The sequence below is a fragment of the Diadema antillarum genome, unplaced genomic scaffold (assembly GCF_040938485.1).
Source record: "Diadema antillarum isolate AM-2024a unplaced genomic scaffold, OU_Dant_1.0 seq00001899_RagTag, whole genome shotgun sequence".
NCBI classification, from domain to species: domain Eukaryota; kingdom Metazoa; phylum Echinodermata; class Echinoidea; order Diadematoida; family Diadematidae; genus Diadema; species Diadema antillarum.
The window spans coordinates 128,367-142,596 of record NW_027272565.1 but is presented as its reverse complement, the minus strand read 5'-3'; the positions used below and the strand labels follow the sequence as shown (position 1 = coordinate 142,596).

The window sequence follows — 14,230 nt, the reverse complement described above, 5'->3', positions numbered from 1 at the left end:
TTAAACGAAATGAATATCCTGTTGATGACTGATTCATACGGATGGGTGGGTATAGCTACATAGAGGCACAATATGCCCGGCCACTCCCACCCCGGTCCGTTTACGTTTCTCATTCGGGCTAGGCCTACTTGTGTATCATCGAACAAATGTCGAATAAGATATTACTAGCTAACCAGGTAACTTGCAGATAGGCCATCTTCCTATGAACCCAACTTCTGCCTACCGTAGGCCTATATCCTATAGCCTACCCGCTATCACACTGGGAATCCCAATTTTCGATATAACTTCATAACCCCGTAGAGTCGGCACGCTTGCATTGGTACCCGACATCGGTATGACTGGCAGGGCAAAATCATGCAGCGACGTTTTTGTTGTTGTGTTTTATTAAATGGAAATTGATCCCGTCTTGAAAACGCTAAATAAGATAATGAAATAGAAACCCTAGATGAGTCTTCGTGATATCACCACTCCTCAACATGGAGTGACTCCACAAAAGAAGAGTGGAAATCGATTTTGGAAAAAGAAAAAAAGAAAAAAAAGGGAGCTTGATTTGCTTTTGGTATAGACAAATCCGAACTATATTTTATAACGGTGTAGGTATATTATTGCACATGGTTGTAATACGGTTTGTAAATGAGCGAGTCGATTGCTTCCCGACTTCGCGTCCTCTGGCGAAGGCCCTGATGTTTTTGCATTTTTAATGGTAAATCGTCCATTTGATAAAGGTAAGACTTCATTTTATGGTAGATTTTGTGACTGATGACGAGTTTTGATAAAATATTGTTGTTGTTTTATCGATTTCTACTCATTTTGAGCTGGTGAAATGACATGTTTTTCCATTGAGAACACTGAGACTCGATGACAGGGAATTTGCACGTAGACCCGTTGTCGGCTCTCCAACAAGGTCTCGTTCGGTTCATCTGTTTTGTTCGCTAGCAAACAGCTGATTATTGCCAAAATTTGCACTAATGAAATATTATATACGAATCATTCTCAATATAGTGCCCATGAGGACTCGTGATTATCGTATCAAGTGTCCAATGATTGTGATATTAATGTTACAGTGGGAGTTATATGCCCAGTTGTCATTTCGTCTGGTCAGTAGACTTGTTACTGTGAAGCACACGGCTAAATACAAATAGTGACTGGCTGGTCGGCAGTCGTAGGGGGACGCGTCCCCGTGCACACAGCGTAAATCGCGTCCCCTTCTTTTTCGTTGAGACTCGAGTGTGTGTGTGTTTGTGTGTGGGGAACCTTGTGTGTGTGTGTGTATTCCATACGCTGTCATGATGCAATGGGAATGTACGCTCAGCTTCGTTTCGATAGTTCATATTGTCGCCAAGTTATGACATTTTGTGGGTGCTAAATACAGTCGTTTTTGAAAGATATCCGTGAAGGGAGGTTTTATTTTGAATATAGAGCAAGCAATAAATGTTAACGATTCATGTAAGAATAATTAATTTAATCTTAAATGCAGGTTGTGGAATTATCGTCACAGTACCAACGTTAGAAAATTAGCAGTGAAGTGTTGTGGATGTTCAACACCATGCAGGCGCTCTTGGAAGACATGAATGTGTCGCTGCAGAATTCGATTTTACTCATTAAGTGATTTTATAACGTACTCATAGTACTCATCTTGATGACTGCAAGATGTAGAGTGATAATTTGGTCCATTTAAGTGTTAAATTCTATGATGCATGATGTGGCGAACTATTGCTACTGGTACTGCACTGGTACCATTATCTCCCTTCACCTAAAATGAAGAACTATTTGTGCGGATGAATACGTCAGAGAGTGATAAGTCCCAGTCACTACCAGTGAGTTTACAAATTGCTGTATGCAGTGTACAACCTTTTATTCAACATGGGCTGTTATGTACATCATGTTTTTATGTGGAAAACCCCACAATGTCTCTTTTATTTTGATAATAATTAATGTTATTATCATTGAATGTTCCTGAAAGTAGAATTTTAATGTAAATTTAGTATCTTGGCCTTTGATATTTTTTTTTTTCTGAACGAAATTTTAAGGTGTAGAAACCGCAGCAATGCCAATAGTAGAAGTTAGTACTTGGGTTTTAGTAGGCCTACTTTTTGCCACTGGGAGAGATAAATGCAAGTAAAGTGCAATAATTAATTTTTCTTTAAGTATGAAGAAATTAATTCTCTTGAATGGGGATGGGGTAGGGAGCTAATTGGAATTATTATTGAGTATATTGTTGGACTTCATTGAACATGCACACAGCAAAAGATAGTTTATGTGTGTTTGCTTGTTTGTTTGTTTGTGTGTACTACTATTGCTGCAATGTCGTCCAAATAATTCCTGACTTCACATTACTTGTATAGCAATTTCAGCACCCCTCAAAGTGGCATCGTGAAATTCCTGGATTGTATTAATTTCCATCAAATATAGCATGAAATTCAAACTTTCAGTTTATTCCTTATCAATGTCAGCCAACAAATTAAAGTTTGTAGTAACCGGCAACCCCTCTTGTTTGTTTCCGTGCAAAGCCATATGTAGCAGCCAAGATGAGTCTGACGGCTTCGTCCCAGAACATCCCCAAGATTATGGTCTTCCGACCGACCTTGGAGGAGATGAAGGACTTCAGTGGCTACATTGCGTACATGGAATCGCAGGGAGCCCACAAGGCAGGCATAGCCAAGGTAAATTCATTGTTTGTAAATGAGTAAATAGACACTCACTTGTGAGGCCTGGGCTAGTAGTTTTAAAGGGATCGTATAGTTTTGGTCGAGTTAGGGATTCAGATTTCAAGTTTTTGCAAGATAATACGAAACCTCATATGAAATATAAAAGAACCTACAATTTTTAAAGGAATTCAAAGTTTATTTAATGAAAATTATTAGTGAAATGGCTGATATATCTACAAACAAAGTGCTCCTAATAAAAGGTGGGATCCACCTTACATTACGAGCACTTTGTTTTACTTCATTTTTTGATATTTCAGCCATTTCAAGACCAACTTTCATCAAATAAGCTTTTAATCCCTCTTCAAATTGTATGCTCTTTCATATTTCATAATAGGTTTTTAATTATCATGCAAAAAGTTAAAATCTGAATCCCCCAACTCAACCAAAACTATACCATCCCCATAACCATAAGAAAATTGCAATCTTGTAGTATTTGGGACTACCTGCTTGCACAAGTCATGTGACACAGAGTAGGACAAGAGGTTGTGTGTGGAGATTTTCCATATTCCCGAAATATATGTCCCTTTGTATGAATTGTACTTTGAAAGTGGAACATCTAATGTGGATTGGTTGGTATACCACAAGGCAGATGATGGATATGATGGCGCACCATTCTCTTTCATCCAGTAAGTTGATTTAAGAAAAAAAAAAATCTTGAATGAAATAAGAAATATGTAAATGCAGTAAATATTTCTGTGTTTGTTCCTGTCAGGTGATTCCCCCCAAGGAATTTGTGCCGAGGAAGAACTATGATGACTTGAACCTGGTGATTCCAGCCCCGATCCAGCAGGAGGTGATGGGTCATCAGGGACTCTACACCCAGTACAACATTCAGAAGAAGGCCATGACCGTCAAGGAGTATGCCAAGCTTGCCAACAGTGCCAGGTACTCTTTCTTCTTCTTCTTCTTTTCCTTTTTTTTTTTTTGGTTTTTTTTTTGTGTGGATAATCTTCAAAGGGCTGTGTAGCCTGTCACAAAGATGAATTCAACTTGTGTGCTTGTTTTGAGTTTGAATGTGGTCCTACCCAGAGGCTGATCATGGTCTATTATGGAGATCTTGGGATTTCTTTGACCGAGTTTTAATTAATCACAGAGCTTGGTAGATCATTCCACTCGGGTATTGATCATCAAGGAAAGGCAGACTTGTTGATATTTCTCCTTGGACGGTATGTTTGGCAAGTCATGTTGTACCAAAGGTAATTGTTAAATTGTCTTGGTAGTACTTTAGTCACTGCAAACTCAAGACTCTACGGAGCTAAGCAGTTTTAAAGTTTAGCATCTTACTGTGACTGTGAATTGACACATGTCAGTGCATGTATGGATAATTATTAATATTCTTAATATCCCGCAGTTAAAAGTTTGTTACAGGATAGAAATATATTAACTTTTCTCAGGTTGGTAATTTCATAACTAGGGGATTATCAGAACATCTGTGATTCGGCTCATTAGGGTAATCATGTTCTGAGATTGTTTCATCCTCTTATACTTTTAATATGTAATTCTCCAGGTACCAAACACCACCCCACTTTGGCTTCGAAGACCTCGAGAGAAAGTACTGGAAGAACATCACCTACAATTCACCCATCTATGGAGCGGACATCTCGGGATCTGTGTACGACAAAGGGGTGGACATCTGGAACATCAACCGCCTCAACACAGTGCTGGACATCATTGAAGAGGAGCAAGGTATGATAGCAGTGAGAGTTGGTGACTTTCATCGTCAATGACCCGACAATGATATATATACATCAAAAAGATTAAGTTTCAGAAAGCACTTGAAGATTTCACTAAATCTGCTGTCTGTTTGATTTGTTTTTTTAACTGCTAAAAAAACACACAACTTTATGTGACTTATGTATGGATAAAAATTTTGCAGGAATTGAATGACTGGTATATTACTTTGATTTAAAGATGTTGCCTTGAGTTTCATCCTTGTCATTCAGCGTAAGTGATTTTCAGCATGAATTTTATTTTCATGTCGTTAATGTTTATGATCAGAAATATGTGGGCATTTGTGCAATCCATTATTGTTGAACCAGCCACAGTTGTTGTCTTATAAAAAAAAAAGTTTCTAACCAACCTGGACTTCAAACGCACATGCTTGAAATCACATAAGGATGGAAAAGACAGTAGATTACGTGATGTGTTGATGTATTCTGGATTAAAGTGAATGTGCCCAGCTTGGCTGATAGGTGTTGATAGATTCACCATGAGTTGCAGTGACTCTCTGTATACTTTGTAACAATTGTTTGGGATGTGTTTGCTACCAGGTAAAGCTATTCTGTGCATTTGTGCTGATGAGACACTATTCCAGAATGTGCTTGTATAAATCATATTTCTATCAGATCCTGCAGTGTAAACTATTGTTGTAAATACTGCAGGACTACTGTTCTCATACTTTCTATGTTTACCTGTTCAAGATTGTGTACTTATTACTTTGCGAATTAATCCATGGATGAAACATCTATGAGTTTTATGCATCTTGGTAACTTTGTTGAAGTACAATGATCTTAAGCATTCAATTGCGGGTAGTATGTCTGAAATTGCGATTTTCTCTTTGTCACATTTTGCACAGGAGTAAAGATTGAGGGTGTAAACACAGCCTATCTCTACTTTGGGATGTGGAAGACAACGTTTGCATGGCACACAGAGGACCTTGACCTCTACAGCATCAACTACCTCCACTACGGTGCTCCCAAGTCATGGTAGGAAAGGGGTTAAACGGGCATGTCAGTTCATTAGACCAGAAAAGAAAATACTGCCATGACAACCCAAACATGTGTAAAGAAAAACATGAAAGAAAGTGTTCATGTGGAATTAAAAATGTGAGGACAACGAGACAAAAAACTTATGTTTGTGAGTGTATGGTCTGATGGATAAATTTGTTTAATGACAAAATATTAATGTATTGGTTTCAGTGCATGCTAGATATTTTTTGAATGAAGTCAAGGTGTTGTAGATTAGTTTCTTTAAATTGCTCAACTTCTGACATATAAAGGAAGTTGATAATTTGTATTTATCACTAGACTGTTTTCAGTACAATTCTGTTTTCTTTGAAATGTTAAAACTCAGAAGGACTCCAAACAGGCCTACTTCATATCAGGTAGGAATGATACGACAGTAGATTACTGGACATGTTCAGAAACTTGGGAAGTTGTGTAAATCTTTTGAAGATCTGACAACTTTTTATTTGATATGTATCTCATTTCAGTAAGATTGTCATGGTCTGTGTTTGTTGCCCTATTTACACTCAAAGTGACTTTCTCCCTGGGGAAATTCCCCTAAACAAATACACTGTCATTCATTGCAGTTGTAGTTATCGTGAATAAAACCCACAAATTTTGTGGCATCATTCTTATACTGTCCAAGGTCGAAGACGTGTGTATAAAGCTGTGGAAATTCATTGATAACAGGCATCTTTTGTTTGGCAGTAGTGACAACCAATAATCCAGCAGTTACCACCTTCTAGCGTGCCACAGGAATGAATTGATTCTATTGTCTTGTCCTCCCTTTAAATGCCTCTGTGACATAGGTATGCCATTCCTCCAGAGCATGGTAAACGCCTGGAGAGGCTGGCTGCTGGTAAGTGGTCCTGTGTCCCCAAGAGTGACAAGCGTTCCTGCCGAAAGGTCAGTGCAGTGCACAAGTCTATCAGAGCTACCATCCTCAACATGCACATTTGAAGGGAAATCAGAGATTCTTCGGGCAAACTGCTTTCATTTCCTTCCCTTAGGGAAGAGGAGAGGCTCTCACTTGGCCTTTCTGTGAAGCGAGTGAAATGTACATTTCCATTCCTCTGCCTTTAAAGGCCTTTAATGCAGTGTTACCATTCTTTGAGGAATGGGTTTTGCAAGGCTTTAGTCCAGTAGGAAACGTAAGATTGACTCATTATTTACTACTGGGTCAATTAATTTACTCAATTTTGCGCATTGCTTCAAGTAATATAGTGAAGCACTGGTAGAGGGGAAATGAAAGTACATTTCTAGATCAAGAACAGGGGACCAATTCAGTACCTGTCAATGATCTCGAAGTTTCACAACCTTGTGACTTTCCTCAGCATTGGTCTTCACCTATTTACCATCAGTTTGTGGTGCTTTTGGCAAGAAGATAGGCTGATGGCTTATATTGAGCATATTTCCCAGTACCTGTTTAATAACACTTTAACAGTATTTTTCCCCCATGAAAATCAGAGTGACTGAACTAGAAACTCAAATTCTTTAGCTTACAGAGCATTACACTCATACCTGAAAATCGAGGCATCCTGATTTCCCTTTGGACTGTGTAAATGGAAGATGGTGGCGAGGCGAACACGTCTCTTGGTGAAAGACTTGTGCCTGCTCTGACCACCCCGTGTGTTTGAGTGCCCTGCAGTGCTAACCGTTGAGACCAGAATATCCTGACCCAAGCTAACAGAATAATTGTGTCTTAAAATACACAGTCATGATGTTCTTGCCAAATTTCATGCAATACCGTGAGTTGAAAAAACAAAAAACAGAAACAAAATCCCCAAACAATAAGAACTGTAAAAAGCTGTGTCAGGTCACCGGTCTCAGCCACATCACTGGTGCTTTTTGCTCTTCTTCTCTCTCATCTTTCACCCTCTTGTGACCTGAGTTAACCCCTTGTGTCCCTTCGTCTGTCTAGGTATGCTATCCCACCTGAACATGGTAAACGTTTGGAGAGACTTGCAGAGGGTAGGCGCTTCTGTCTCTTGATCATTTTTTTAAATTTCATACTGATTTCACCAGCTAACTTGTATCATTTTCTGTAATTCACCTCTACACCAGTATGCATGCTGTGATCATTTATGTGTTTGTACTTATAAATACATGTATATATATATATTTTTTTCTCTCTATATTTGCTGCTTTGGCTACTCAATTATGAAAGAAAAAATATGCAGATACCCGTTCTAAACAATCGTATGTCTTGGCTTCATAGCTATGTGATAATTGCCATATTTGCATTTTGTAGCAAATGATATATATATATATATATCAACTTTTCAGCTTAATTACATTTCATGTACATGTAATTTGCAGTGTAAGACCTACATGATGATTATTCCTCATTTTCACATGATTGCCCAACTACGGCACGTGCACTAAACTTCAAGGAAGTCTAGAATGATGCTGCATATGATGTATGAAACAAAAACTACCAAATGACAGTGTATGACCTCATGATAATTTGTTGATTGTTTATTTCTTTCAATCTGTAGGATTCTTCCCTGGAAACTTCCAGATATGTTCAAATTTTCTCAGGCACAAAATGACGATCATCGCTCCGCACATCTTGAAGAAGTACTCAATTCCTTTCAACAAGGTAAATTTCAGAGATCCATGAATCCTTTTTTTTTATACAGTGCACTCTCGTCATGACAAACAGGGTTAAAACAGAATTCTCGTTAGAACAAAGTAAACATTCAGATCTTCAAATTATCATCTGTATATCTTTATATACCTTACTGTTAGGCTATAACAAAAAATTTCACTATGACGAAAGGTAACCATCGTTCCCAATGACTCTGTTAAACAGATCAGTTCAAACTTCTTCATGCTCAAAATAACAATAATTGCTCTACAAATCTTGAAGAGATACTCCAGTAAAATTTTTAAATTAGAAAAGAAGTTAGTTCCTGACAGATTTGAGACCTTTTGGGGCAACACCCCTTTTTTTTATTGATTGATTTTTTCATTAAGAATGAGTCTTTAGAAAATGTGCAAATCACAAGTTAAGAAGAAGAAGAAGAAAGAAAGCAATAGATTATTAAGCAGAGGGGTGAAGATATGAGGTACTGTAAAAGTGGTTTCTTTCGCGGTGGTTTTATTTTCGAGCTTTTCACGCTTGAGGTTGAACCGCGAATTTAACATCATGCGAAAATGTTTTGAACTCGCCACTTATTACAATGCTATTGCGCACATGCACACACGAAGATTCTTCGCACTGAGTGTATTGATGGTCAACATAGACACAACGATACCGCGCAATGTAAGTACAAGCATGTTATGAAGTACTCGAGAGATGGAATTTCAGATAAGCCCGCATTTAATTTTGATTTCTATTGAATAAATACAAGAATAATTGGATTATAGTTTGGGTTTTCATGTGCAAAATAAAGCAGTTTTTGCCGACTGTGAATTCACAGATTTTGCTGACCGCGAATTTAAACACACGCGAAAAAGTCGGCACTGATGGAAACCGCGAAAGTATCTGTACGCGAAAGAAACCACATTTACAGCATGAGTTTTCTTCAATTTGTCTGCTTTCTGTACAAATGAAATGAAATACAAATGAAATCGCAACTGCTGATCTACATTTTAGGAAACGACAGAAAAAAGTAACCAGTCAGAATCAAAATCATGGACTGCTTAACTACATAGCAATGTCAGAATTTCGGAGCTTGGGTATTGGTTCCAAGTCTATCTTGTCACTTTCGGCAACCAGGAATAGCCTGGGGGTAGTGTCATTGCCCAGAAAGCAGTAGAAGGCAGGTTCAATTCCCGCTGGTTTCTTAGTTCCAACATATTCATATCAACTGTTCGAGAACTGTCTCATGAAAATTAGCACAACTTCACAATTTCATAACCTACTTTAAATTTTGTCTGATTTTGATCAAACTTTCACTGTTGTGCTTGTAAGATTTTCTTTTTCTTTGTAACTAAGTTGTGTTTGTCTTGGATTTCCCCTTAAAAGGGAAATTCAATCCTGATATTATGTTAATTTGTATGAAAATTGAAAAATGAAAGTAGTAGATCACTGAAAATTTTTGGGAAAAAAATCACACACATACACACAGAAAATATGAACTGTGAAAATTCAGGATGTTGATCAGCTCACCATTCAGTTTGTACTCAAAAACTTGCCAGTTTTCACTTCCCTCTACCAAAAAAAAAAAAGATAAATGAATAAAATAAATGAATATATAATAAAAAAATCTTCAGACCTGTTCTTGGCATGTAATAAGAGTAAAACATTTTTGTATGTGTCCCTCCAGTGGATAAGTTCTGTCTGTGCCCAAACATTTGGAAAAATATGGAAATTAATAGCATAAGCAACAATTAGCAACATAATATCTGGATGGAGTTTCCCTTGAAAATTACAGTGGAAGTTCAGTGCAGCGTGGAGTGATATAACTGTAAGTGATGTTGACAGAGATACATACGTGTGTACGTCTTGGTCCTATAACTTCTGACATTGTTGATAGAACTGTCGATAACAATTGAATCCCTCAGATCACCCAGCTGAAAGGGGAGTTCATGGTGACCTTTCCGTATGGCTACCACGCTGGCTTCAACCATGGCTACAACTGTGCAGAGTCCACCAACTTTGCCTCTCTCAGGTGGATCAACTACGGGAAGAGAGCAAGCTGTGTAAGTTGAAAACCTCTTTACATTCCCTTGGAAGAAAACTTCTGCAAATATTGTGTTTGTTTGTTTTTTGTCTTGCTTGTGTAGCGGAAGTGGGACGTAGATGTCATTTTTGCGTCGGTGGCGACATCATCAACAACATTTGGTGTACTCTCTCAACTTTCCACAGCTTTGAGCTGTGACCACCAAACTCGCACTACAGGGCCCTGTTGCATAAAACCCTTATCGCTGGACTTACCGCTCCTTTCTAGCGGTAAGTCTTCAAATTAGCGGTAAATTTTAGAATCCTTGATGCTGATTGGCTGTGATGCCTAATTTTGACGGTAGTTACCATTGAAATTCAACGGTAAGTTTTATGCAACGGGCCCCAGGTGTACATAACCTAAAAATGCTGGTCAATTAATGTTGGTGGATTCCGACAAGGTCAAAGGTCAAAATGTCAATTAACTTTCCCTGATGAGCACCATATCTTGTGTGCTCTCAATTACTTTCCTCACCTGTGAGCTGTGACCACAAAACATGCACCATGGGTACATCACCTAAAGTTTCTGGTCAAGTGAGAATATTGTTGAATTCAGACAAGGTCAAAGGTCAATGAACTTATATTGAAAAACACTATAATCACACATTGCAATATGATGCATCACACGTTACCCCGGGGTACCACGTTGTGTAGCGCCACCTCACGTCCACTCGAGGACAGCCGGAGAGAAATGCATGCACTCTATGTGCGTGTACAGTCATTCCCATGCCACTGCATGCGATACTGTGCATGCATGGTATACTAAGTACCGTGCTAGCAATATAGATGTGCTGTTTAACATCTCTAAGGTGGGAAATCACTGAGTTTTTTTCTGAAAAGGAATAGTAATTTCTCATTCCATGAATGTGGTTTATACAATAGTCTGCATCTCTATCAATGATGTATGATGATATGTAAGTGCCAGGAGGTGTACACCAGGCAGAGTTTAATTTCCCTCCAGTTTGGATCAAGAGAAAGATATGTCAAGATGTGCATCCAACCCACAGAACAGAGTTGACAAAGATGTATAGTAACACTCAGTCACTATCTTCAAACTTGTGTACAGTGGAACCTGGTTCAATAAAGAAGTTTGATATCAACAAAAAAACCTTCTTATAACAGGGTGATTTTGCAGGGCACACTTTGTTTTGATATCCTGATGTGTAGATCTATATAAGAAGGCCCTTGCCGTGATATTAAGATCCTCTTTATACCACAGATCCCCTGTATTGGGGATGACTTGCTACGTTTTAATGTCTCTGCCCCCAGAGGATACCAGTGGCATTATAAGAAATAAAGTGCTCTTGATGTCACTTGCATCATAAATGCAAGCTAGACAGGAAAGGGTGAAATTATTACATAATATGCATTCAAAGGTTGCCATGGTAACAGATGCTCAAGTAACATTGTTGGTCGGGGTGTTCCAAATGAAGCAGTGTTTGAGAGCAATATCACAGTTAATCCGCCAAACGATTGCAGATAAAGTGAAAAAAGGAAATGAAAGGTTGCTGCTGTGTATCCATACATCAAAGTATTTTGTCACTATGGCTCCACCCATCGAACTTGACTTCTGTGAAGTGCAGCAGTAAAGTTAATTAGACATGAGGTGGCATACCAGCTTGTATTCAATCTGGTGTTCTGTTCTTTAAAGGGAACGCAAACCCAAAGAGCAATGTGGATTGAGTGAAAGCAGTAACATTAGTAGAACACATCAGTGAAAGTTTGAGGAAAATCGGGCAATCGATGCAAAAGTTATGAATTTTTAAAGTTTTGGTGTTGGAACTGCTGGGGAAGGAGACTACTAGAGGTTATGACGTATGAGTGGACTACAATATAAAGAAAATATAAAGGGAATTCAATAAGAATTCATTTTTCATGAAAATTACACATTCCATCAACTTGATATTGACATATGTTAGGGGTAGCACTTATTCCCCCTGCTTTTTGAAAGCGGTTAGTCAAGTACTCTTTCATTTTTGCTACAAAAGTGAATTTTTGTGGAATTCCTTTTTATATTTTCTTTATATTGTTGTCCACTCATACGTCATAACCTCTAGTAGTCTCCTCATCCAGCGGTTCCAACACTAAAACTGTAAAAATTCATAACTTTTGCATCGATTGTCCGATTTTCCTCAAACGTTCCCTTTAATAAACATCCATTGCAAGTAAACTACAGGAAATTGAACTTTTTAAAATTTTGGTAGAAATTGAACTTTTAAAAATTTTGGTAGAAATATTTCTTAATTGTATAAAAATTTGCCATACATTTAGCAATAATACATAAGAAATCCTTCCCATTTACATGTAAATAATTGTAATCTATTTCATGACTTATGATACAAAATGGGATGATGTTGTATTGTATGTCTGTTAATTTTGGGACCTCTAGTCAGGGTCCTATTTAATGATATAAAGTATCAGTAGTAATTGAGTTTTTGTTTTGTTTTACTCAGGTATGTTCCTATTTCCTTACGTCATTCAATATGCATATTGGTGTTTCTGGGAAGTATTGCTTACGAAGTGCTCTAATGTTGCTAAACACCATTTGCATTTCCTTCCTTATTATGCCATTGTATTGTGGAATAGCCAGTGTTATCATGTTTAACAATACTACACATTTCTGGACAAAATGTATTTTGCTGAATTTCAAATTTGATGGCATGTCTGGCAAGGCAAGATTATTAGAAAGAAATGCACACTGTAATATGTCTCTTCAGTTGACCCCAGATGAGTATGGTAAGCAGGGCATTTGCATATTAGTTTTCTTTGTAGAGGAAATTATGACATCTTTGGTTAAAATACATGTGATGTCTTTATGTGATGAAGATCTTTTGGAAATGATGGAATATTGACCTATGTAAAAAGTAATGCTATTTCTGTGTCCATACATGTAAAACACCTATGATTGTGTTAAAAAACACAAAAAACCCTGATCTGTTAGACTATGGAGTTTGTTGTGAAATTGTCCTAAAAATTGTTTGTTGATTTGATTAATCCATTACTACTCATGCTGAAGTACTGTTATATCTGTTCACACAGCAAAGAAAAGTTACATGTGTCTCTTATAAATTAATGTGTGATCATGATCATTCTTGATAATGTATCATATTTTAGGAGAACACATGAATTTCACATATTCCTGCTGTCTTATGGTGACTGAAGTATTTGGACTTGATGCTTAGTTGCTTATTTGTTAAGTCCCTGTCACACTTTGCCAGGTGTAGGCCAACCATACAAGAAACAGGCAATATTTTGCTCATCTGTTGTTCAAACCATCGATCCGATTGACAAAGTGTAATTTCCATTTTAGAGGAGCGTACATTCGCGGTCTAGGGGCCAAACAAACAATGCACCTGGGGCGAATGTGTACAGGACTGGAACCTGCAGTGCACAAACACATGAGAAACGAATATGAACCGCATGCGCATGGGACAAAACGCATGAGGAACAAATGGATGACGTGCGTACGCGTTTGATGTGCTGTACAGTTGAACCTCTCATATCCGGACAAGTCGGGACCGGGGCTCATCCGGATAAGGGATTTGGCCGGATACGGGAGACTCAATGCTTTATACATGTACATATACATACACATGTACTGATGTAGCCCATTGTAGTACCACATGTAGTAATGTGTATACGGCAACCTTTTCATTGTTACACTCAGTAACAGACCCCAAAATAGACTCGAGGTTTGTGTTTGCAAGAATGAAACCATTTTCTTTTATAAATTCTTGGGATGATTTACCTAAATAATTATTAAGAAATGTATCAAGTATATGTAATTCATGTGTGTTTGTGTAGGAGTTCTCAAGGAGTTGGGAATCCCCCTTTCCTCCCGTAATTATTTTTAAAAAAAATCACGGCGAGATTGCGTCCGTATAATAGAGAGATCCGGATAAAGGGAGGCCGGATAAGAGAGGTTCAACTGTATGTACATACATAGGCATTAGCCATTCCATCTCATGCAGCAACGGACTGTACAGGAGGCCTAGCAGATGAAAACACGTGGACAGTGACAAAGTACAGTACAGATACAGGAGAAAACATGCGACTAAGGGACAAGAGTCAGATAGTGCTATCCGTTTTCACCAAGAAAAAACTGCACAAAATATTCTCGCCGCTCTGAC

General features: G+C 38.0%; 1 protein-coding gene across 3 annotated transcripts in view; it reads left to right on the top strand.

Annotated features, from left to right (window-relative positions):
- The first annotated feature begins 641 nt into the window (after positions 1-641).
- The window catches only part of LOC139713055 (lysine-specific demethylase 4C-like), a 29,269-nt gene continuing 15,680 nt past the window's right edge, over positions 642-14,230 (top strand). For 2 of the 3 annotated variants that reach the window (XM_071624817.1, XM_071624815.1), the window contains exons 1-8: positions 642-725; positions 2,511-2,663; positions 3,421-3,593; positions 4,216-4,394; positions 5,284-5,413; positions 7,353-7,402; positions 7,930-8,033; positions 9,944-10,081. In XM_071624817.1, coding sequence (XP_071480918.1) covers positions 2,529-2,663; positions 3,421-3,593; positions 4,216-4,394; positions 5,284-5,413; positions 7,353-7,402; positions 7,930-8,033; positions 9,944-10,081 — 909 coding nt within the window. In that variant the 5' untranslated portion in view covers positions 642-725; positions 2,511-2,528. Of the gene's footprint in view, positions 726-2,510; positions 2,664-3,420; positions 3,594-4,215; positions 4,395-5,283; positions 5,414-6,240; positions 6,291-7,352; positions 7,403-7,929; positions 8,034-9,943; positions 10,082-14,230 lie in introns of all 3 variants that reach the window. The other variant, XM_071624816.1, reaches the window with a different exon arrangement.